Source organism: Balaenoptera musculus, chromosome 13 (genome assembly GCF_009873245.2).
Source record: "Balaenoptera musculus isolate JJ_BM4_2016_0621 chromosome 13, mBalMus1.pri.v3, whole genome shotgun sequence".
Taxonomy (NCBI): Eukaryota; Metazoa; Chordata; class Mammalia; order Artiodactyla; family Balaenopteridae; genus Balaenoptera; species Balaenoptera musculus.
This window is the reverse complement of record NC_045797.1, coordinates 59209452-59235205: the sequence shown is the minus strand read 5'-3', so window position 1 is coordinate 59235205 and position 25754 is coordinate 59209452. Positions and strand designations below refer to the sequence as shown.

Sequence of the window (25754 nt, the reverse complement as noted above, 5' to 3'; positions counted from 1 at the left end):
TCTGTATACAAATTTGTTTAAAACTCTAAGGATCACAAAACTGCTATTGCCAACTATAGACTTCACAGTTACTCTAGGTAGATAAAACATATTCTCCCTTCTTTTAAAGATGAAAATAAAATAGCTAGATCAGTTTTCTATTACTAAAAAGCTGTGAACCTGATAACATGTGTGTTACAGTATAGTCTCTCAATACGATGCTTAGTCCTTATATCTTACTTGCCTAGGTATGCGTTATGTTGTTTTCCCAAAAAGGGCAAAAAAAAAAAAAAAAAAAAAAAAGCAGATCCAGTGGGAGAAAGAATGTTTAATAAATGGTATTGAAACAAATAGCTATCTGTTTGGAATAAAAATAAAATTAGATCCTTATACCTTGTACCATGTAGAAAAATACATATATTACTGATGGATTTAAGAGTAAAAAATAAAAATGCAAGTACCCAAAATTCTACATACAATTTTAGGGAGTTCACAGACTCCCTAAAGCCCATCCGTGGACCTCAGATTACCTAGAAGAGGAACTGTTAATCATAACTTCTATTAAAATTTCAATGCCAAATACCAGGTGTGTTTTCAAGATCAAGTCACATGCAACAAATGAAGATGAACACATTAACTCATTGTTGTAACTTTATAAAATCTCCAAACTGTAACTAGAAACAGAGGCATGTCAATACAAATGGACAATGACCTAAAAAAAAAAAATACCAGTTTAAATAAGTTTGAGTGCATATTGTACAAGTGTATCCATATGTCTGTTAGCCTTTCAGAAATATAAAATCAGCTAAATCTGTAGTACTTAAAATTTCATATATGCAGTGTTATTCTCAAACTTGATTAAAATACTTAATAAATACAAGTTATGTTTAATACGAATAACTGCAACATACTTAAACATCTAAACATATAATTGGAATTCTATAATATTAAAATGCAATACTTTCACCTGCATTAATCTCATACACAATGGAAAAATACTTGCAGATAATTAGCATTAAGAATGCAAATATATTTTCACTGTGGAAGAAAAATAAGATTAGAAATCATATATTTGTGTAATCTACAAGAAAGCTGTAGATAGTCTACATTATGATATTCTATTTAAAATGAAAGCAATTCAATATTTAAGTTTACAACAAATTTACTCAAGGCAAAATATTTATTACAGAACAGGATATTGAATCAAAGTAAGCAAGGCAACATTAGATGAACCATTTTAGTTCTTTTTAAAAATGAAGTGTAGCTTTGAAGTTGTAATAAAGGTAAACATAAATTCTAACATGCTCTTCTCTTCTTATAAATGGGATGATGTAGAAAAGCAAAGCTTCAATGTATAGGGATTGGAACCATCTGTAAAAATTAAAAAACAAAGTTAATAGTTCCCTTAAACTTTCATGATTACCTTGAGTTAGCAGAGTAAATTATTGGGTTGGCCAAAAAGTTCATTCGGGTTTTTCTGTAACATCTTACAGAAAAACCCGAATGAACTTTTTAACCGACCCAATATTTCACCTTTTTATAGTATTGGAAGAAGGAAAATTTTTATGTAAGGTAAGGGCAAGATTACTTTCGTTCATACCTACTAGCAGGTAAGCTCCACGAAGGCCGGAACTTTGTCCATTTTTACATTCCTATTGTTCTAAACATTATTTGACACATAGGAGGCTCCCGTAATTTTTTTTAGTGAATTAGTCATTACAGATAAATAGTATCAGGATCAGGCTTATCTAAGTCCATCAGCAAAACTACTTTGCAGAAAATATTACCAATGGTAATTACTCTATAAAAGTTAATTCAAATATAGCTTGGGAAATGGTATAAGACTAGAATGTATAAGAAGATATCAATGAGCTGAAAAAGTTCCAGGAGAGCAAGTATTAAATCTCTGATCATCAACAGGGCACATGAATTTTAAAATTGCTAAAAAAAAAAAAAAAAAAAAAAAGGTATAATCCACAAAAATACTTCCATTTTACACATTCCTCTTTAACTTTTCAGAACAGGCAGAAATAATTCTGGTATCTTAATGTACCAGAATTTTAGTATTAAAAGTTATCACTCCTTAAGGAAAAAAAAATTCCTATAAAAGAAAAAGCATATACATCAACAAATATTTGCAAGACATGCAGAGGATAAAAAAAGAAATAATTGTACCTGTTTCCAAGGAGTTTACAATTCATACACTATTTTGAATATATCTCAAATATGCATATAAAGCCTTTTAAAATTTTCCATCAAAAATTAAGCGTGACTCACTATTTAAAATTTACTTTTGTGACTAAAGGTGAAATGAAAAGAGGTATTCCTACTTATTTTTTAACTTTTTACTAAGAAAATTTTCAAACATAAAAAGAATATATGGATCAGTATAATAAACATCCACATAGCTTCAATAATTGTCAACATTTGGCAGTCTTACTTCATCCACCTACTCTCCACACACTCTTGAGGGGCTGGAATATTTTAAAGCAAATCCTAGATATGTTATTCCACCCATAAATCCTTCAGTGTGCATTCATTTCTTCCCCCTCCACAATCATTCATCATCACACCTAATAAAATTAATAATAATTTTTCTCCTATCATTTAGAAAAATAAAGTTTCAACGCTCTTTAGATGCAAGATCAAAGTAAATTACACAGCACAAACTTCAAAAGTTAAATACTTGAGTGTTCTTTGCACTGTAAAAAAGAGGCCATTTACCATTATAGAGAGAATAAACAAAGAGAGTGACAGTTTCATTTGATACAAATTAAAATAATGTGGAATACCATTTTTCATCTATCATATTGCTAAAATTGAAAGTCTGACAACACTCGGTGTTGGTAAGAGTGTTGGGCAGTTGGCATTTTCATATACCACAGGTGGTAAAGTTGTGTAACCTTTTTAAAGGGCAATCTAGCAACATTTACCAAAATATAAAACTTTATGCTCTCCACTATGAGGCAACTGCCCTACAAACACAAAATGTGCAACTATAAGGATGTTTACTGCACTAATAGAAAAACACAATTGGGAACAACCAGTGTTCATCAGTGGGGAAGTGGATAAATTGAATAAACTGTGGTACATCTCTACTAAAAATAGCTACTCTGTGGGGAAAAAAAAAACAGGGTAGCTTTGCACTTGCTGATAGAGAAACAGCTCCAAGATATATTAAGTGAAAACAGCAAGGTACACAATAGTATGTATAGAAGAACCATTTTGTGTAAGTTTTTAAAATGTAGATATATACATTGGGGAGGAGGAATAAAAGGAAAAAGACAGAAAGGTTAGAGGTTATAGAAAGCTTTAACTTTCATTTGTACCAGTATGTACTGTTTGAGTTTTTTAACCATATATATTTATCGCTTTCTTCTAAAAAGATCAACAGGAATTATGGAAGTCAGCCTCCAAGATGGCCCCAATGTTCCCTGCCTCCTACACCGGACCATGGTTGGTCAGTGTGACCACAAGATTACAGCATAAATGATGGTATGTTACTTCCGGTATTAGGTTATGAAAGACACTGTGGCTTTTGTTTTGTTGGCCTTTTGCTTTCATCTTTCTTGAATCACTCATTTGGAAAGAAAAGAGCTACCATGAAATGGCCAATGTGGCTTACTGTCCCTACAAAGAACCACATGAGTGAGCGTGGAAGTGGATTTCCCAGCCCCCAGTCATAAGACTTGAAATGACCGCAGATTATAGCTGACGGCAGGCAGCCTCATGAGAGGCTGAACTACCAGCCAGAACTACCCAGCGAAACTGTACACAGATTACTGATCCTCAGAAACAGTAAGATAATAAATGTTTTGCTGTTTTAAGCTGCTAAATATTGCAATAATTTGTTACACAGCAATAGGTAACATATAAGAATTATGAGGGCTGTGGGATTTATATGCCTTTTTAAAATTCGAACTTCTCTGTATTAAAAACAACCAATAAATATTACTTTTAAATTATCAACAATGTTTCTGATGGTAACTCCCATTGAATAATTATGACACGATTTTACTTACTTGGAACTCTTATCTGGTAGTGATTTAGTGCTGTGAGGGCTTCTACTGCATCAGTTTTGCATTCCCATTCTAACAGCCCAGAAAGTGTTTTGGCAGAAGCTAAAACAAAACAAAGAAACACAAATCCAGTTGTTATTTGCTTATCATCAAATTAACCAGGAAACTTAAAAAGAGAAAATGTGCACTTACGTTTTGCATCAAACACTTTATATTTGATGAATGTAAGAACTTCATGGTCATTACACAACTGTCAAAGAAATGTAAAACTCCATTAAAAATACAGCCAAAATAAGATTCCTACCCTTTTTTCCCCCCAGAAAGTAAACTTTATGGTAGCATTTTAAGTTTTGAGTATGGCATGATTGAATTAAATCAAATATGTTTTTAGATTAACAAGGTGCATGAGAAAATCAATTAAAATAGTGATATCCTATAAACTATGTATATAATTTTAGTGTTGTACAATAAAAACAAGATTTGTAACTGAAATATATATTCTCAAAGCTGACCAGGGTTTATTGAGTACCTAAGGTAGGGAGTAGTGTTCCAGAAAAATCAATTCTTTTCTGAAGCATTTCCTACAGTTAGGGAAAAATGCACGGATATATAAAATTTTGTTTTGGGTGAGATCTAAGGACATGGTAAAAGAACTTTCTGAATGCAGGACTAAGGGTACCTCATTCTAATTCCAACTCTCAAAACGACTGAGCCACAAAACAACAAAGAGACCAGTGAAGGACGGAGGCCAGAAAAGTGTAATGGTCAAAGGATGCACTATATTAAGTACCAAATAAGTAACAATACCAATAATATCAAAAGCAGAAGATGAACAGAGCAAGACTTTAAAATGATGCTAAAACATGATATATTTTAAAATAGGAAATAGGAACATTCTACACAATTTGTATTCCAGTGCCTACCTTTGTGAAGGTCTCTTCTGTGACACACAATGGAACATTATAATAATGCAGCACACACGAGGGTGGCTGGATTATATTCTTAGATGCTTGGCCAGCACTTGTAAAGCGATTATTTTTGCTCATTGCAAAATCCTTGTAGCTACTTGTACCATCCTCCAGCTCAAATATTTGACTTGGAACAACTGAATGCTGTTTAGACACACTAAAGATCGGAAAGGAAAGAGGTACAGAACATACCTTTGTTAGATAAAAAGCAGCAAGTAGGCAGTCTCAAAACGTTAACATATAGGCCTATATCAACCTTAACAAAAAAGGCATATGTAGCAATTTACAGTTTCAATATTTACTAATATTTAAATTTAGTTTGAGTTATAATCACTCTTACAGTTTAGACATCACTGAGAAAGAAAAATCTATTGAATATATTTTCATATTAGAAAACTTTAATAAAAAAAACTTGCTCATTTTAACATGTTATTTTATGACCATAAAACTAAAACTAGGTATAAGTAATATGGAAAATCAAAATTATACGACCCTAAGTGTCTAAAATGACATCACTATAGCTGCTAGTTTCAGATATTCTGAAATGGAAATTAATGTCTCTAATAAAAAGGATAAATATTTTTAAAATTTACCACTTAAGATAAATAATTACCAAACGTTAAGTCTTTTCCCAAATAATTTGACATTGTTAAGATGTGTGACAGCTCTTTCTACAGCATACTCATCACCCATTTCTACCAGTGCTGTGCCAGGAATGGTCTTCATAAATTTTACCTGTAAATACAAAATCCCAAAAAGGTGAACATTTAATTCCCTGTCACAGTAACAGAATTTCTAAAAGGTACTATAAGTGGTTGATGTCAAATAAAGAAGATCACTTGGAATCTTAACTTTATTCTGCTCTGTTATTAGACATTCTTATCAAAATTCAATGAAGTAGGGCTTCCCTGGTGGCGCAGTGGTTAAGAATCCACCTGGCAATGCAGGGGACACGGGCTCGAGCCCTGGTCTGGGAACATCCCACATGCCGCGGAGCAACTAAGCCCGTGCGCCACAACTACTGAGTCTGTGCTCTAGAGCCCGCGAGCCACAACTACTGAAGCCTGTGAGCCTAGAGCCCGTGCTCCGCAACAAGAGAAGCCACCGCAATGAGAAGCCCACACACCGCAACGAAGAGTAGTCCCCACTCGCCGCAACTAGAGAAAGCCCGCGTGCAGCAACGAAGACCCAACGCAGCCAAAAATAAATAAATAAATTAATTAATTAAAAAAAAATTCAATGAAGTTTAAAAGCAAGACTACAATTCTATTATACAGCACACACACTAAAGAAGAGCATAGGCTTGCCCTGACTCTGCTGTTTATTAATTGTGTGATTTGGGGCAATTTACTTCACTTCTTTGAGCCACAGACTTCCTTTTAAAATGGAGATAATGATAACATTTGGCAGGACTCATCAATATTTATTCATTCAATAAGTATTTATTAAGTGCCTAACATGTTCTAATAAACATACTGTGCTAAGTACTGGGGGTTTAATGGCAAACATAATAGACATAGTCTTTTTTTTTTTTTTAATTTTATTTATTTATTTATTTATTTATTTTTGGCGGTGTTGGGTCTTCGTTTCTGTGCGAGGGCTTTCTCTAGTTGCGGCAAGCGGGGGCCACTCTTCATCGCGGTGCACGGGCCTCTCACTATCGCGGCCTCTCTTGTTGCGGAGCACAGGCTCCAGACGCGCAGGCTCAGTAGTTGTGGCTCACGGACCTAGTTGCTCCACGGCATGTGGGATCTTCCCAGACCAGGGCTCGAACCCGTGTTCCCTGCATTGGCAGGCAGATTCTCAACCACTGCATCACCAGGGAAGCCCCATAGTCTTCTTAAAGCTTATATTCCAGTAGGTAGGTCAGAAATTTTAAAGTAAATAATAATTACCAACTATTCAGAGTGCTGTTTATTGCTTTAAGCAATAAACAAGATACTATATAAGAAATAACACAAGATGGCCTTGAGATAGCACTGCCAGTAAGAAGGCTTAGGCAAGGAAGGGGCAGTTTAAAAAATAGGCAATACTTCACAAGTTTTCATGACATCTTTGACAGAGCCATACTTATCCTCTTATATTATTCCAATTTTAGTATATAATGCTGTGAGGGTTAGATGGAATAAAGTATGACTATCTTTCAGCATAGTGCCTACGCCTTGGAAAATCCCTAAATAGCTATTAAGTACCACTAACATTAATAACACATTGAACAGGACTTCCCTGGTGGCGCAGTGGTTAAGATTCCGCCTGCCAATGCAGGGGACACGGGCTCGAGCCCTGGTCTAGGAAGATCCCACATGCTGCAGAGCAACTAAGCCCGTGTGCCACAACTACTGAGCCTGCGTTCTAGAGCCTGTGAGCCACAACTACTGAGCCCATGCACCACAACTACCGAACCCCACACGCCTAGAGCCCGTGCTCTGCAACAAGAGAAGCCACCGCAATGAGAAGCCCACACACCACACAGGAAGAGTAGACCCCGCTCACTGCAACTAGAGAAAGCCCGTGTGCAGCAACGAAGACCCAACGCAGCCAAAAATAAATAAAGACCTCTTTGAAAAAAATAATAAGTAAAAAAATAAAACATCACAGATCTGGGGAAACCACAGAGTTATCTGGTGAAAATAAAGTTACAATTTTAAAGATCTTCAAAATGTGTGAAATTTAAATGTTTTGCTACATTTTGAGTGTAAGCCTCCAGACAGAAAGTTTTGGACACATTCTATCAAAGTGGATCAACTTCAAATACTGATTGCGGTTAAAGTATGTTGTTCCTCAGAAGATACTAGAACTCTAGTATTTGGGAGGCAAATATATGAATCTGGAACTCTCCTAAAGTTCATAGCTATGGCCAAACTCTGAGACATGTTTATATATACCTAGCTCCAAGAAAGTAACTGCTTTTTCAAAATTCCACAGTTCAACATGTTAAATGTTAGAATATCTTTGAAATGATTAAAAAATATACAGGCTTTATGCCTATAATATGCTAGTAATTGATTAAACTACTTGCTGTTTTGGACTTCTACTTATATTAGTAATTTAAAAAGTATTTTTAGTACCAACATCCTATTCTGATCACTTACCTACAAAAAACAATTTCTAGAATTCCTACCTAATGAATTTTTAGCTTATGTGGATCACTACTGAAAGAACTTGCAGTTCCTAAATATGAGAAGACACACATATTTGCAGCCTTTTCAGATTTTCCTACTACATATCCTAGCAAAAGAAGCTAATATAAAATGAAACTTAAAAATAATAATAATTTTTTTAAATGAAACTCACCTTTTCAATATTTCCATATAAGCAGAATAGGTTGAAGACTCTTGAACAATTCATTTTTAGTTGATGTAATCCACTAACCATTACAACTGAACCAGAGGGATTTCCTCCATGCATGTAAGACGAAGATGCCTGCGGTAACGGATAGGCAACAAGCTCAGGTGTATCTCGAGAACCCATTCTGTAACGACTTGGTAAAGGTAATAATGGACCATGGGATCCTATCAAAAAAAACAAAACAAAACAAAACACAACTTTAGCAGACACACTTCACTGCACACAAAAACAAACTCTTAATATTAGCTAGGTTGATGTATATCCACCGAACACTCAAATATATGAGTATGAATATTCAAATATAACCTGTGGGAATTAACAAAAATCTGTATTTATTTGCACCAGATCCAATAAATTTGACCTGCACACACCTGCATATACCAAGCTTTAAGTCCTTATTTTTAAAAAACAGTAGTTTAACAAAAAAGTATACAAGATCAGGCTACAGATAGAGGAGGATTCAGTGTAAAACTTTGGGCCACTATATATAAATTATACTTCAAAATTTAAAAAAAAACTTCTGCCAACATCTTTTGGAAGATAATATAATAAAATCTACAGTGAAATCTAGTAAACTATATACAGATATAACAAAAAGAACATATTTAGTTCCACTGAAAAGCCGTCCCCTTGAATATATTTTACTATTAATGTACTTGCAGGTTAGTATTTTATTCCCCTGATTATAATTTAGGAAACTAAAACCCTAGATTTAGTTAATAACCCCCCCACACACATACTCAGAGGCGTCATTATTCAGCAACTTCCATTTTTTGAAACAACATCAAGAATCCAGAAGAAAAAAATGCTTGAGTGTCTGAAACTGCTGTCACAGAAACACAAACAAACCCATCTCTTATACTAAGAATCTTTATTAAGAATCAACTTGCTAACTCTAGAGTAGTTCAAAACAACTTTAATTTATCCTGTTTTCCCATCCATAATAGATTAGAAGTAACAGGAAAAACACAGCTAGGGTGAATGGAATAGATGGGAATGAGGGAGTCTGGAGAAACTGTGATACTAAAAGTCTGCACAGGGCACATTTACAGCAGCAAGAAGAGAGGTGTAAGAACTCAGAAGAAGCAACTAAGATGGAGATACGTAACTCAAAAATATAAACCAACATCTTAGGCACTCCTGAGTCAGTGATTATAGAAGCATACTCTGGGGTGCATGCAACAATTCTCCTGGTGTGCAAGAAACCAATCCAAAAACCCAAGTTCTTTCCTCATTTCTCAAGAAGTAAAGAATATGTAATGTTACTGGCTTTGATTTTTATGTTAGACTAAGGGACACTTGTCATCTACTAGGTGAGTTACTAAGAACTACTATATTTTGGTATCATAGCACATTATTACAGCTTATGTGGACTCCAAATCAGTATTCTAATTATAGCTGCCATTCATAACAACAAAGCAACACTACCACCGAGCACACGCAAATATAGTGTAAATTCCTGCAATTTTATGGAGGCATACTTTATCAATACATCATCATCAGTGTTGCCTTAAATTGGTCATGGTTTTCAACTGTTCTTATTGCTGGTAATCTAGTTTATCAAGACAATCAATATAGCTCATGGTGAGTTACTTGTAATTATTATGTATTTTGGTCTCTAATTTAGACTATTATACATATACTGGGGTCAAATATCAATCATTCTTACCCTTATTGCAAAAATACACATGCATATTATACTCCACCCAGCCCTACCCCCACTACTACCATTTGTTAGTACAGTAATGATGCTACACTATTATCAGTAAATTTTTTCACAGTAAGTGGAAAAATGTACAGTAGAGGGGCAGTGGAAACTCACACTCTGCTTAAGTTGACCAAGGTCTAAAAACTCTTGCAATCTACTGCCATAGGTAACAATTAACTTCAGTGCAAAAGAATACCTGATGTTTGTAATTATGACACTGGGCCACTAGGATTAAATTATGTTACTTACACTATTCAAATTGTTACCTATATTAAGAAGATAAGAAAAAAAAGTCTCTTAAAAGCTTCCTATACTAAATAGTTCATGCAAAATGTTTTGGTGCTTCAGGTTTTAAAAAATTCACTTACATGGAAAAATGCTACGTAAACAGCATCTTGAACATTTTGAAGGCCTTTCCCATCTTTGATACTTTAAATATCTTTGGTCCAGGAACCATATCCAAAGATGCTAACAATTAATATAGAAATTCTTCTTGTGCTCAGAGCAAACAAATCTGTACATTATTTTTTGCCACTTTTCAAATATGAGGGCTTCTATCAGTTCATCTCACATGGCTGGGCTTACCAAATTAAAAGATCTAAAGAATTCTGAAAGCACAAATTTATACTGCTATAATAAACTATGTGAATAAATTTAATCTATTAAATAAACCTTTTCTATTCCTTCTTTCTCACATACCATCATAAAGGAAAAGCTACCTATGATATGACACTAAAATGCAAATAAACCTGTTTTGTTGAACTGCTGATCTGAAGGGACACAGCTGTGATTTGAAGCATTTGTAAAAAGGCTAATATCACAAGCACCCACTGTCACCTTTGCTTTTTCCCCAATTTCCTCATCTTACTTCTCTCCTCAATCAATCTTTATTTATCACTATCTCCTATATCCTATTCTGCTTACTTCCCTAGCAAAGTAGAACAGATTTTCCTTAGTTAAATGTTTCAATGGACATAGCTCAGAATGGACGCCCCTACACAACCCCACCATAACCATTCCTCCTCAGCACGACTCTCCAGAACCTGAATGATCCCTATTTAACAAACGTCATTCCAAAGAATTTTGCACCTCTCTTTAAGTAAGCTTACATTTTAATATTTATACACACACACACACAAACACTCTAAATAAATAAGGGCATGAAACTGACAAAGAACTTCACAATAGGCTTTTAGAAAATATAAAGTTCTTCTAGGGCATATAACATATTCTTGTTTATGCAATTTTTCTTGTATTTTATTAAGTGAAGACAAACCTGAAAAGCCATACTGAGAAAACGGTCTGTGTCAACATTACTACAGTAGAGTTCTTTGTCCTTCATTTATATGCTCACAGATTTTTCTAACCCCCTTTAACAGAACATTTAACCAATTTCTGGCCTTAAGCTAACTGCCATGACACATTTATATACTCTACAACTATACTACAAACTTTGATTAGCCATTCTTTTGAAATCCTCCATTATACAATGCACAGTAGATTCCTAATAACTTTCTTCATTGCAGGATCAGAAAACTACTCGTACGACCATATTTAATATTTACTCTGTTAAAGAAACAACTAAGAAAAATGATCAAGGAACACACGGAAACGACTGTAGTGAGATTTTCCTTCTATACCACACTTACTGTTTTGACATAACATAGAGATTGTTTCATAATCTCTTCTGCAATATAGACTACCACAGAAACTTGAACAAATACACATACACACAAAAACACACGCACAGGGGTAATAAATTCCTGGAGTTCAAATAAAGACACTAGGGAATAAGCTAAAACTCACAGCTAAGAATGGTCATCAAACATGTACACAATTTGAAAATATTTCAGACAACAGGAAACACTGGTGGCTTTTCCATAATAACTCCCAAGAGTACAACATAGCAATTTCTATTTTCTACCACTTCTAACAGTACCTCTAATTGTACTTCAACTTTAACCACAGAATAGGTGGGTCAATAACTACTGCTAAAAACTAAAAAAATATTTTAAAACACAGAACTTATAACTAGTTTAAACTTTTAGCAATAACAATTCTCAACTACTTAACAAAGACAACAGTCTGATAATGAACTTCTTCCTGGGGAAGATTATTATTCTAGCTTTCATAATCTTAACTTATCAACATAGCAAACATTAAAACTGAGAAGTTTTTAAAAAAGAATTAAATACAAATTTAACCAAAGCTGAAGTACCAACTGTAGAACTAAAAGAATTAAGGATCTAACCAAAAACATGTTTCCTTTCAACAAATACCCCATTCTCTCTGCCTCTTATTACTCTAAGTTCCTCTTTACTCATAACTGCTAGAATGGAAGAAAATACACTTACTGAGCTATATACTTCTTTCTGGTCCTCTGACAGACTAGAGCCCCTTACTAATCAAAGCCAAAACAAAACAAAACAAAATATAATGGTAAAAAAGCTTTCAATCCCAAACAATAGCTCTCATTTATCTCAAAGATTATGTGATATAACAATAGCCTAAGAAAACAAAGGATTTGGGACAACTCCTTTGGAGTACATTTATAAGGGACTGATCCCATAAACCAAGTCAGGTGAGCAGGAAAAATAGAGACAAGAATTGTGCCATTCTTCATCAGAAATGCAAAAATTCTAATAGTTTGTCTATACTACCTTCCTTCTGCCTTGACAAACTTACCATAGCCATCATGTCTAAACGAAGAAGGGTGTTCTCCCAAAATGGCTTGTCTCTGGCGACCCTTTCCTCTATCTGACACAAAAGTAGAAACATGGTTTTAACAATTTTGACCCAAGTACTTAACAGAGTTCTCACATGGGAAACACCCATTCAAAACATCCATTACAATTCATAAGAGAAATGTGATTCCTGGTTAACGTTAAACATCCATTCATATCCAATTTAAATACAAACACCAAAAGTTTAAGAAAATAATTCTATCTAACAAATTCCACTTAACTTGAGAATATCTTTTTGGCAAATGCCAAATACAATCACACTTTCAAATTAAAGGAAAGAATGGATACTTTTCAGAAAGTGATGTACACAATGCTAGAGTTTGACACTGTACAGAAGTTTTTACCAATACATGTCTTTAAAACAAGCTTTAAGTGCAGTACTTTTGAAAGACAGTACCTGATGCATACTATTAGCTTCAACAGCAACACATTTTCAAAGTGGGCTTCTTTCAAGAAGTTCAGCATAAGCCAACAACAACCTGTATTACATGGTTTCACAATCAGTAAACACAGAGTATTTTGTATGTATATACACATATTTACAAACACCTACTGACTGGAGAGCTGGAAATTTTCACATCACTGGTCCATATTGTGTCATGGACTGGCCATTGTCTACAGACCTTAACACCAGGCAGAACTAGAAGCACTCCCCAAAGTTTAAATATGCCAAGTTAAAGCTAACCAAGGGGGCTACATTATTGGACGAGAGTACTACAATACTCCTAAAGGATAATTTTTATGCTAACTACATTTTTAGGGAAGGCATGCCAATTTTCCCAAATCTGAGACATCAATAAAAAAATTACTTCTAAGTTCCTAAAATAGCACATCCTATGTTAGTAAATTTTAAAAATCATTGTATAATACTTTGGGAAGTTCTGCTGATCAAATTTTGGTGTTCAGTAAGATGTTTTTTAAATGTATCTTAAGAGTCTGATCATTCTCATCTTTGAAAATTCAAAGAGAAAGGCTTTCTACATATCCTTAGTCACCTAAACAAATGAGGTTTATGGGAGATGAGAAATACTTTAATTTTCACTTCAGTCTACAGAAGTATTGTTTTAATTACCTATTCCAAGTTATCATAGCACTGAAAGGGACCTAGGAGGTCATCTAGTTCAACTTTTATTCAGTGTTAAATTCTCTTTACATCATCCCTGAGACCATCAGTTGGGACCATCTAGCCTCTGCTTACCCAACACTGGTAACAAGGTACTTACTACTTTCCCTTACATTTTCAGTTAGTTCTAAATCATGAGAAAATTAATTTCTATATTGTACAGAAATTTGTCCTCTACATATATTCTACTCCATTTAGGGCCTCACAGCCTCACTCATTACTTAGTCTTTCTCCAAGAACCCTTTCAAATGCTTAGGAGTTATTATGATCCTCCATTTCCCCAAAGTCATTTCTTCTCCAGTCTAAACATTCACAGTTCCTTCTTTCCATTACACGGCTTCCAGCATCATCATTTAAGTCTCACTCCTCTTCAATCAATCCAGTCTGCTATTCCATTCTGCTAACATTCCTCTGCTTAAGCACGCCACCAAATGCTAAATATAAGTCCTTATCTGATCTAAGAATCTTAAACCAAAACCACCATAAAGTCTTCATGGCATAGTTTTACTGATATAGTTAACTGTGTGCTATAAAGGAAAGAGCACTGAATCGGGAATCATAAAATTTCAACTTAACCAGTAATTTGCTATATAATCATAGAAACAATCTTCATTCATAAAATGAAGAAGTTAGAGTAGATGATCTCCAAGGTATCTTTCAGCCAAACATTGTCATTACTTCTCTTTAATAATTTCTCTTCATAATATATTTCTCACAGTAATTTCTCTTCAATAATTCTCTTTATTGGAAGCATTTACTACCTAAAATAAGGTCACATAAAGAAGGGTGAGGAAGAGTCAAACACTGAATATATCGGTCTATAAATAGTGGTGTGTAACCTTTCATGGATTCAGTCTGAAATCTGTTGGAAGCTGTGGACCTTTTCTCCCCCAAAAGATGCACACATACACAAGTGTTGCTTAACATTTCTGGAGGGATTCTCTGGAGTCTAGGCTATGAATTCTTTGCACTAAAATGTAATTTGAGTTGAAAAGAACTTTTTGAAATGAGGTTATATTTATAAAATCACTCTTTTTTTGGTAGAAAAAGTTACAATTCAGTATCAAGTTGAGTGGAAGCTAAAGTCACTACAAAAACAAAAACATAAACTGCCATATGATATTTGCTATACAGACAAGTATCTATCTGTAAGGAATTAGAAAACAAGAATTCTTCTCCCTTGAAAGCATAAATAACTAAAACTCTGTTTTACCTCCTTTAATTATATTTCCCTATTTAAATATCTACCTTACACATTTCTAAACTTTCTGACTGTAATTCTTTGTATAAAAATCTAAGCTGGCTTTTATAAAATTCAGACCTTTTAAAAGAATAAACACTATTACAATAAGAAGCATATCTATAAATATTTTAAGAGACATTAAGAGAAATGTAACCAAAACTCACTATTTCAAATGAGTTAAAAAAAAAAAAAAAACAACTGAATATTCAGTAACTGTAACTCAACAGAAGTGAGAGATTTCTCATCAACCACTCGTTCTGTTGTTTGAGTACTAAGGCTTTGTCTTTCAATACTGTATTCAACTGTACCAAGACTCTGCCAAGCAGATTTCTGTGAGTAGTGAAAAATGTGGGGTCCAGCCAAAGCTGCATTACCAAACAAACCTGTTTGCAACCCCGTGCATAAGGCAAGATGATTTCCTGAGAACTAAGAATTAAAGGGGCCAATCATCCAAAAGTCCTAAATATTCGAACATGCAAAGGATCACCGCATTGTCTCATTTTTTTCTTTTGGCAAGAGTACATGCGCTATGGAGTCCCTACTGCCCAAGATATTTTGGACGCCGTAAAAATTTTTCCTAGTTTACTGACTTCTCCAGACATACTCATCTTGGTGAGTTTTTCCAACACATGGTTCAGACACTGATATTGTAGTTGAGATGTAGCCAATCCTGCAGCCCCCTTGTTTTTACAAGATCCACATTTCGATTTGTATATTCCAGAATTGCCACACAGTTAGTTGAACAATTTTATCAGTCAAATCTATGCTCATGAAATCTAGCATTTATAAGTTATAGGTGAAAATGCATCTCAAATGAAATGCTCCTATTTTCAGCTTTATCAAGTTCAAATATATTCTACCTTGAACAGACATGGTACTTTCACCTACATTTGAAATGCCAAAATTTCTAGTTACACAAATTAACATGAGTGATAACCTTAAATTGTTACAAAAAGTGACAACTTATAAACAGCCACTTTACAAAAATCAAACCACACAGAAAATCGTCTTTTACATATAATGCACCTTTTCATTATTATGTTATTCTATTCAATGTCCACAATTGAGGGGAAAAAAAAAAAAGGTAAACTTAAGTGCAGCAAGTATGCACCTTTCTAATCCTTTTATCTTTAATATCTGTGTGGATTGGTTGAGCATTATAATTCCCAAGACCTGTAGATAAACTGGCCCTGGTTATTTGTCAATTAACAATTTGAATCTAAGCTGCTAACAGTTACAGCAACGGGCATTAAGATTTACAACATTGTAGATAAAATCTAGTATCCGTCAGTGAAAAGTTTTAAATTCTACAACTGAAACCTTAAGGGAAATCAAACCAATATATACATACAACTTGAATAAATGGGCACAGTCTATCATGGTATTCATCCCATGCAAGTCTGAAGTACTGTTAAGTGTCCTCCTTTAAAAACTTGGGGTGATGGTGCATGCAGTATGCAGTCAAGGTGAATTGCAAGTCTGAGTTTTTCAGAGGGCTTTTTGCTGATGCCGATGTTGTGCGTGATGAAGTGTAGAGTCAGCCTGCTGGAGTCCTCTATCCTTCTTAATGCCTCGTCCAGCTTGGGGGAAAAGTCCTTTCCATAGAGAAGCAGTGTGCAAGTTTGCAGTTTGTAAGTAATATTCTGAATCAGTTTCCTCTCCTCCAAAGAGAGAGAGCTGCTTGGAGAAATGCAAGTCCTTGAACTGCGGGCGTGCCTGTATGTGTGGGCTCCTTGTTGAACTAAATATAAATAACTCAGTACATACCAGTAAGGGGCACTAATGTTCAAGGTTCTTTTCCAGCATTACAAGGTCTTTTGCAACAAAAGTTTCACCAACAAGGTTTTCATCATTGAACTAGCTCATCTCAGGAAAAAGGACTCTAACTGCATGTAAAAATTTGGCAGCAGATGTAAGTACATCTAAAATGCATAAAATACTTACCTCGTCTTCCCAAATACGGTTTAGTGTAGTCCCAACTGTCATTGTCGTTCCTAATAACATTTAGACGAGTTGGCTGTTAAGATTAAAAAGAAAGTAAGTTCAAATTATATATCCAAAGCATATATATTTCTTTAGTGAAGTGTTGAAAAAAAAATATTTACCCTTGCGTATTCAATTTTTAGTGTGCAACATCCAGCATATATATCGGCTCCATTGAGTGCTGCTTTAGCTTTCTGGGCACAAAGGACTGATTCAAACATAAGCTCTATTAAGGAAATTTGGTTTAAGGTGTCCAAAATTTATCATTATTCACTCCATAAGAAATGGACTGGAAAAAATGAGAAATCACTTTCTCGCTTCTGAAAATGCTTTACCAAATAAAATTTCTAGATGAATTTTAGTAGGAGAATTTATTTTTAAGGTCAAGGGCACCAAAGAAAACGTAATACAACCAAAAGTACTTATAATACATAAATCCTTCTAGGTCATCATAAGTACTTTATAACCCGGGGTTTTGGGGTGTGGGAGAGGGAGCATGGAGCATGGCCCCATTCCCTAGCAAAGGCCAGTTTGCTATCTTGAAACAGGAAATATTTTACTCTTAAACTAGGAAGAACAGGGCGGTCCAGTGGTTAGGACTCCACACGTTCACTGCCAAGGGTGCGGGTTCAATCCCTGGTCAGGAAACTAAGATCCTGCAAGCTGCACAAGCTGCACAGCATGGCCAAAAATAAATAAAGTAGGAAGAACATTACAAAGAATCAATATAATACAAAAGAAATACTTGATTTTTATATATTTCTGAGAAGGCTGAGTTTATAATCTTTATCTTTCATTTTACTGGTTTTAAAAAATTACTTAAGTTTCTAATTGTTAAAAAAAATCAAACCACAAAATTAGTAGGAAAAAAAAAAAGCAAAAACAACTTCCCAGAGTAAGCACCATTAAGAGTTTGCTGTAGGGCTTCCCTGGTGGCGCAGTGGTTAAGAATCCGCCTGTCCATGCAGGGGACACGGGTTCCAGCCCTGGTCCTGGAAGATCCCACATGCCGCGGAGCAACTAAGCCCGTGCGCCACAACTACTGAGCCTGCGCTCTAGAGCCCGCGAGCCACAACTACTGAGCCTGAACTCTAGAGCCTGTGCTCCACAACAAGAGAAGCCACCACAATGAGAAGCCCGTGCACCACAACGAAGAGTAGCCCCCCACTCGCCGCACCTAGAGAAAGCCCGTGTGCAGCAACGAAAACCCAATGCAGCCAAAAATAAATAAATAAAATAAATAAATTTTTTAAAAATTAAAAAAAAAAAAGCGTTTGCTGTATATCCCAACCTTTTTCTATGCATACACATGTACACATAGGTTAGGTTTTTTTTTTTTAATTATTATTTTTTAATGGGATTGTACTATATGTACTATTTTGCAACTTGCTCTTTTTACTCAATGTATAACAAATTTAACATAGGGAAGCAGGTCTTACATAAACCATGACCATTTAAAAGATTCAATGAAGAAAGGCAAGAAATGGTCTATTAACTCCAACGTTTTGATACTTCCAAGCTGCCTACTTTAAAGAGAGATTCAGAAAAGTCCATTTGGGAAAAATTTCAAAAAGGCACAAGTGAACATATTATCAAACAGTGTTATTTTTTCCTCATTAAAAAGGCAAAGCACACTGTAAAATGAAACACTGGACTATTTTATGGTAGCAAGTTATTTTATCAAAAACAGTAAAATTCTCTGTGGGTACTGCAGTTTCATTCTTTAAATGGAAGACAAATAGATATAGGGGACGGTGGGGAGAATAAACACCACTTGTCTAGAAATGATTAAGCAGGAAAAAATAAGATCTATATTACACAGTATTAATACACATCAATAAAAAATTTACAAATAAAGGATATTCAACCATTGCTTGTATCCCATTTCTCTTGAATATAACAATACGTTGCACTTTTCCAACAGGATTGCATACAGTATATAAAACATCCTATGAAGGAAAGAAAACAAGACTTCATCACATTTTATACTTAGAAAAATAATAAAGCTATACTCTATTTTGTTTTACTAAAAAAAAACTGTCAAGATGTCATTTCTATTAAGTACTAATTAAACTTTTAAAAACTGTTACACTTTAATAGATCTAAAGTTATTTCTTCACCTACACAATATACCCACATTAGAGAACTTCCAATGAAACATTTGAAAAACATTATTACTTATTTTTAATCTCCTAAATGAATCCTCAATTTTTATTTTCTTAACAGGTACCTAAAAGAATCTCTGACAATACACAATTAATAAACCAAAGCTGTAATCACTTTGTTTTTTCCCAAATGTGACTCTGAAATGTTTAATACTATAATCGCTTAAATCACAATAATAAATATTTATTAAAAAGTAGTAGTAGAACAACTCAGTATTTATTTTCAAGGACAATGGCTATAGATAAAAGACCCAGGGAAGATCATTTATATTGAGTTAAATTTCACCAAAGAAGATGCCTGAATCATCTAAGAGAGAACCCTAAATACCCACTTAGGAACAATTCTTCAACTTTCAAAATTCTGAGTACCTACAATTACACAGCCACACCATTAGGTACTAAGGATACAGTAAACAAATTGGAGGACTTGTACTAGTTATATTCTTTTTCCCAAAACACCAAATACTGTAAATATATTAATACTGTTTATTAATAAGTCTATACATATTACAAAAGTAAATAGATACATAATGTCTAACTAAATTTAAATAGTGTCTTATGCTTTAAGTTTATGTCCAAATATCATATACCCTTACTAGAAGTCATACTAAATGAAGCTCCTCTTATTGTGATATTTTATTCATTACAAAAATCCTTATCACTATCACAGTGTCCTTATCACTAGTTTATTATTAAACAGCATGTGATTATTATGAAGTAGAAAACTGAACTGGTTCAAGAACATGAATCCTTTTAAATTCTAATACCACTGTTTTAAAGAGTGAAGAAGGGAACTTTTAGGTAAATCAGAGAAGTTTTTAACAGGCTATCTCTAAACAGCTTATAATGATAAATGTACCTTACTGTACTATGGAATTCTGTCACTACCTAGAAGATGCTTTTAATACATGTGCTGGCATATTAGAGAGAGATTTCTTGGATCATTTCCACCAAGTCCGTCTAACGCTTTATTGTCAGAAAGAGAGTTAACACTGATGTTAATAAAAAAATTTAATGTGCTTATTTAATTATGACAACTGTGCTTCTGACCTTTTTATAGCTTCAGTGCTCACCATGTCTTTGTTCATTAAACTTGATAGTCAAAATTAAAATTAATTTTAATAATTCTTTTTAAAAAATCCACTATTTTCAAATATCTATATGGCAGTGAAGAAAACTACAGATTAGTCACTCAAGACAAATTCCAAAATCACTTTTAATTTAGTTTGTCTTACTAAAATACACACCACCGTAATTGGATAAAGAGGATTCTGAATCGATAGCAGAAGAACTTTGTTGCCTCCTGATGGATCATCAGTATTTCCTGGCCGAGTGATCCTTTTGCTTGTAGAATAGTTGAAAAAAGCCTGCTGACCAGCTATGTACACGGGTTCATCTGCAGCAAACGTCACACATTCTTTGGCGCTATCTATGTTCTCAAATTCCACTAGAGCCTGCCGTTTAAATGGCATCATCATCACATAGCTGAAAGGGAGATTGGGAAAGAATAATATAGTAAGTTCAATTAACATTATTTTTCTCAATCAAGTAAAAGCAGACTTTAATAAAAAAGTCTCAAGTCATACAGATTAGTAGTCTTCACTACCTGTATCCAATATTAGTCAACTCTTAAATTATCCACATAAATTGTGGTACACCAGGTAGATGGTACATACTTGAAACCTCCTCCTCCTGTGATTGAAAGCTTTTAACTACCTCATGCCCTCCTCAAGCACACTTCTGTTACCAGTTGTTAATCATGCCATCCAGTTTATTCCTCAGGCTGCCACTTCCAAGCAGCATTAGAAAATACCTAGATACAGAAATCAGCAGAGAAACAAGAAGATCCTACTGTGTAGCACAGGGAACTATGTTCAACATACTGTGAAAAACCATAATGGAAAAGAATATGAAAAAGAATATATATGTATAACTGAGCCACTTTGCTGAACAGCAGAAATTAACACAACACTGTAAAGCAACTATACCTCAATAAAAAAAATTTTTTAAAAAGAAATCAACAGAGATAAAACTCAAGAGAAGGTTAGCAGATGGGTCCCCTCGACAACAGAAACTACCACCTCTATTGAATTTTGCAAATAAGTAAGTGCCACACTAAGAAATGACTACACTTCCATTTGTCTTACTAAAAACAGAGAACCAAAAGACAAAAAGAAGCAACTACAAACAGACCAAATTTCATACAATAATCTCCTCTAAAATTCTTAAATATTTTTAAATATTAAAGAATCCATAAAAAGATATTCACTAGAATATGGTAATCGTGGATGCTATGGCCAAGACAGTGAAGTATTTACTCTTCATTGTATACTCTTTGGGAAGGGGAATATATTTTAATCCATGAAATGAAAAATAAAGAAATGAAGGAAGGGAGGTTAGCGAGAAATCAGAACACATGGATCAGAACAGGGAAACATGTCCTCTATTCACAGGAACAAGGACCTTAAAAATATTTTAAAATCAATGTGCTTTTTATAATAGCAGAAGGCCAGAGAAATAACATCGGGTCAGGTACTCAGAGACAGCAGCACTGCTTCTCAATCAGGCGTCCAGGACCAACCACTAAACTTCAAAACCTAGCAAGTGTTTCTTAGTAAGAAACAGACCACTTTGTAGCCTGGCAAATTATGTAATTTCTTATGAATTTCAGCTTCCTCATTTATACAACTGGGAGGATTGTCGTCAAGATTACAGTTTCTGCACACGTATTGCTTGCCTTGCCTCATTCATCTTTACATCCTCAGAATCTAGAAACGGAGCCTGGCACATGACAGGTGTTCAATCACCATTTGTTGGTCTATGAGGCTTATTAGCTCTCTCAACCCACATCATTCAAAATTAGAGAATAAAACACAGAAACAATAACGCCTGGGATTAGTTTATAAATGCAAGATATAAATTCCCAGAGAGAAACATTCGTTTTAGAAACGCAAACTCCTAGCTGAAGTTCTAAAGTCTTGTATACAAAAAAACAGAAAACCCTGGAATCAGGTCTACGCTAAAGAAATTAAGGAATAATAAATATTCTCCTCTCACAAATATGTTGTTTTATAGCTAAATGATATCACCAAGTAAATATGTTAATAATGCCCTTTGGCTCTTTGGAAACACAGAAAAATTATAAAGGCCCAAAAATATTTAAATTCTTTATTGGCCTATTAAAATAGACTCACCTGTTTGTAGTAAAAAGTGCTGTCAATAACTACTGTAAGAAGTAAGCTAGAAGCACAGAGCTAAAAGTTAAACAGGTTACCCAGGAAAAGTGGCATCATATGAAGATAGGGAAGGCAAAATTAGAATGTCACAAAGGCATTTTAGAATTCACTTAAATTGTTTGGCACATAATTTTTTAAAAAATTTTAAAAAGCATTAGTATGAGAAAGACTGGAAGACCAAAGAGAGTAAAAATAAACAAAAAGTCTAAGGAACATGGTAGGTAGGGTGGGTGCTTTCAACTTATAGCTTAAAACATGTTTACTAATTTTTAAATAAAAACAGGAGGAAGCAAGAGATTTACTACACAAATTAGGTCCCAAAAGTTTTATTTTAAAATTTAAACTGGTATAGCTAATCACTACCTAGCATCCTCTCCTTTAATGAGAGGGGAGAAGGGAGGAAAAGAGACTCAGTATATATTTCTAAATATTCTTTTGATTAAATAAAGACCAAAAAAATAGCAATTTTATTATCCTGACAGAACCATTCTCAAGATCTTGTTATAGTTTCTCCTGAACTTCTTTCCTATACATCTAGTTTTTAAGTATCAACTTACTTACTATATATTGAACTTGGTGACTCATCTATTTAAGATGAGCAGCTTCTATACAGTCTTTATAATTCCCCCCCCAACACCACTCAATAAATCAACAAATAAAAAAATAGGGAAAGGTTCTATAAATGCAACATTTTGAAGCAAAACACCTACTCCTCATAGGAGGCTGTTCAAGGTTCTTTTAGCTTTAGTAGCTAAGATCAAGATCATTCCACACAACTGAAACTCCTATTATCATATTTATGCCAATTAAGCTCGTAATTATACACTAATTTGTTCCGATTATTTCATGACTTTTCTATCCACATAACTACCAATCTTGAGGACAGAACAATGTACTACGCAAATTAACTAAATAAAATTCATATATGGAACACATTACCATGGACTAAGTATCAAACAGTATAGAGTCTAAAACTGGGACTTCCCTGGTGGCGCAGTGGATAAGGCTCCAAGCTCCCAATGCAGGGGGCCCGGGTTCCATCCCTGGTCAGGGAACTAGATCCCACATGTGTGCTGCAACTAAGAGTCCACGAGCTGCAACTAAGGAGCCTGCCTGCCACAACTAAGACCCAGCACAACCAAATAAATAAATATTTTTTTTAAGTATATAAATATAATAATAAAAACGGACAGGCCACTCAGAAGTAATTCAAATTACTTACAAACTTAAACAAATAGTTCTATTTCTTTAATCCCCAACATTTAGGTCATGGTCATAATTAACATCAAAATATCAATATAGTTATTATTTCCCTAAAGTTTCCAACTGTATTTGTTCATCAACTTGTTTTCTGACATTGCTTTGGTATTTCTTGGCTCTAAGAAAATAACTTAAAAAACCCTAAATATATAAGAACAGAAGAAAGTAATAATTCAGAGATAACTATCTTTTTATAACTCCATGAGACAATGCACCACCTAGAAGGTCCTTATAGTGACTGGGTTAGACTAGTATCAACATGCAAGTCTAAATATAGTCTAAGCAGTCTGCTTCAATACTATGTAACTGTCCAGACAAACTTAACTTCCAATATCCACTCCAAATGACTAAGAAGTGATATAGTTATCTTAGTGATACTTCAAGAAATGGGCTTTTTTAATGCCCGTGTGGATTTCCAATTTGTACCTCCAAGGATCAACAATATGTTAACAGTGGTTTCTGAGGTACATAAGTTAAGGGTAACAAGTTTGCTAAGTCATCCATCTCTCAATGAGGTCACCAAAGAAATTAATTAAAAAGATCCCATGATGGAAGGTAACACAACCCCTACTCCTTTGAAGCAATGATTCCTCTGTTGGAACCTCTGATCACTCCCTCCCCATCTATTTATTCACCATCCTTTCAATACTCAAAACTCCACATAAATTTTTATAAAATTGAAGCAATCAAGCAATCTCAGCAAATATATTGAAATTTCTCTCCTATTTATATATTATGACTTAGTCTGTGTCTGATGCCTATAACAAAAACCCCAAACGTATTCATCAATGGAAAAAATAATAATAAAATAAACTCTAGATTATCCATACTAAGAAGAGAACAGCCAGGCATATTCCAGAAATAATCTACAAAATGTTTTAGAGTGTCTATTTTTGCAGCAGATTCACTTTTCTAATTATGTTTTCCATTTAAGTCAATATTCTTAAGTACACACCAGCTGTGGAAAAAGGAGGAGCCTGAGTGAATACAAAACACAAAAGGAAGACAAGCTAGGATAAAACACTGACTGCTCATGATCTGCATAAGAACTCACAGCAACATGCACCTAAGCAAATAATGCCTACCCTTAATCTACCCACTTTTCATTGCCAACTGATTCTTAAATAGTTCAAAACAAACAAAAAACAAAACAAAACAAAATCAGTATTTAAGTACCACTATTTCAAACTCTGAAGATGAAGGGCGTAATTAACTCAATGGTTTAAAAGCAGCGTTTAAGAAGGAATCATGGATTCATTTGAAAATCAGATGAAAGATGCAATAATCAATTTTATACACAACCTGGTTGAGGAGTGAGAGGGGATCATGGATCCACAAAAATTCATCCATGCATAATCCCAGAAAGCCTCAGAAGGCTTCAAAGATATACAGTCATAGGTAAACAATATATACTATGGTTAAACATCAAGGCTTACATAGCAAGCAAGCAAAGTTTGTTCTACCATACTGTTTTCACAATCTGTATGAAGTCCTTATTGGCCTTACCATATTGTCCCAAATTTTTCCAGAGCCTCCACAAGGTCTGCTTCAACCACAGATTCACAGAGTCCTCGAACATGGACAACGGGTGAAACAGAAACTTTATGATGACTTCCACCTGCCTCCTAGCAAGATAAAATAATTTCTAGTTAAAAACTTTAGAAGTCTAAATAAATTGCATCTTTTAGTAAACCCATCTCTGCATTAAAAAGCAAACATTAAAAAAAAAAAAAAATCCCAAACCAAATTGCAATTCACAAGTTAGCGAAAGGACCCGAGAGTAAAATCACTAATTAAATGTTTGGCATGAAAATTCTGATTTCTTAAAAGGGAGCATTCTCTCTCAATAAGAACTACAGATAAGTTATTTAATAACTCATTTCAACTTCAACTTATATAATATTGTACATCAACTATACTTCAATAAAAAAATAACTTATTTCAACTTCAAGGAAATCTCAGAAAAAACGTCAGCAGA

General features: G+C 34.2%; 1 protein-coding gene across 1 annotated transcript in view; it reads right to left on the bottom strand.

The window, feature by feature from the left end:
- Nucleotides 1-330: 330 nt before the first annotated feature.
- HNRNPLL (heterogeneous nuclear ribonucleoprotein L like) overlaps nucleotides 331-25754 on the bottom strand; it is a 37732-nt gene continuing 12308 nt past the window's right edge. The window contains exons 2-13 of the mRNA XM_036873543.1: nucleotides 25283-25401; nucleotides 20528-20765; nucleotides 18979-19064; nucleotides 17238-17334; nucleotides 17077-17149; nucleotides 12708-12779; nucleotides 8261-8478; nucleotides 5580-5701; nucleotides 4922-5123; nucleotides 4191-4248; nucleotides 4002-4100; nucleotides 331-1350 (exon numbers count right to left, since the gene is read on the bottom strand). Of these exons, the coding sequence (XP_036729438.1) occupies nucleotides 1295-1350; nucleotides 4002-4100; nucleotides 4191-4248; nucleotides 4922-5123; nucleotides 5580-5701; nucleotides 8261-8478; nucleotides 12708-12779; nucleotides 17077-17149; nucleotides 17238-17334; nucleotides 18979-19064; nucleotides 20528-20765; nucleotides 25283-25401 (1440 nt within the window). The 3' untranslated portion in view covers nucleotides 331-1294. The remainder of the gene's footprint in view (nucleotides 1351-4001; nucleotides 4101-4190; nucleotides 4249-4921; nucleotides 5124-5579; nucleotides 5702-8260; nucleotides 8479-12707; nucleotides 12780-17076; nucleotides 17150-17237; nucleotides 17335-18978; nucleotides 19065-20527; nucleotides 20766-25282; nucleotides 25402-25754) is intronic.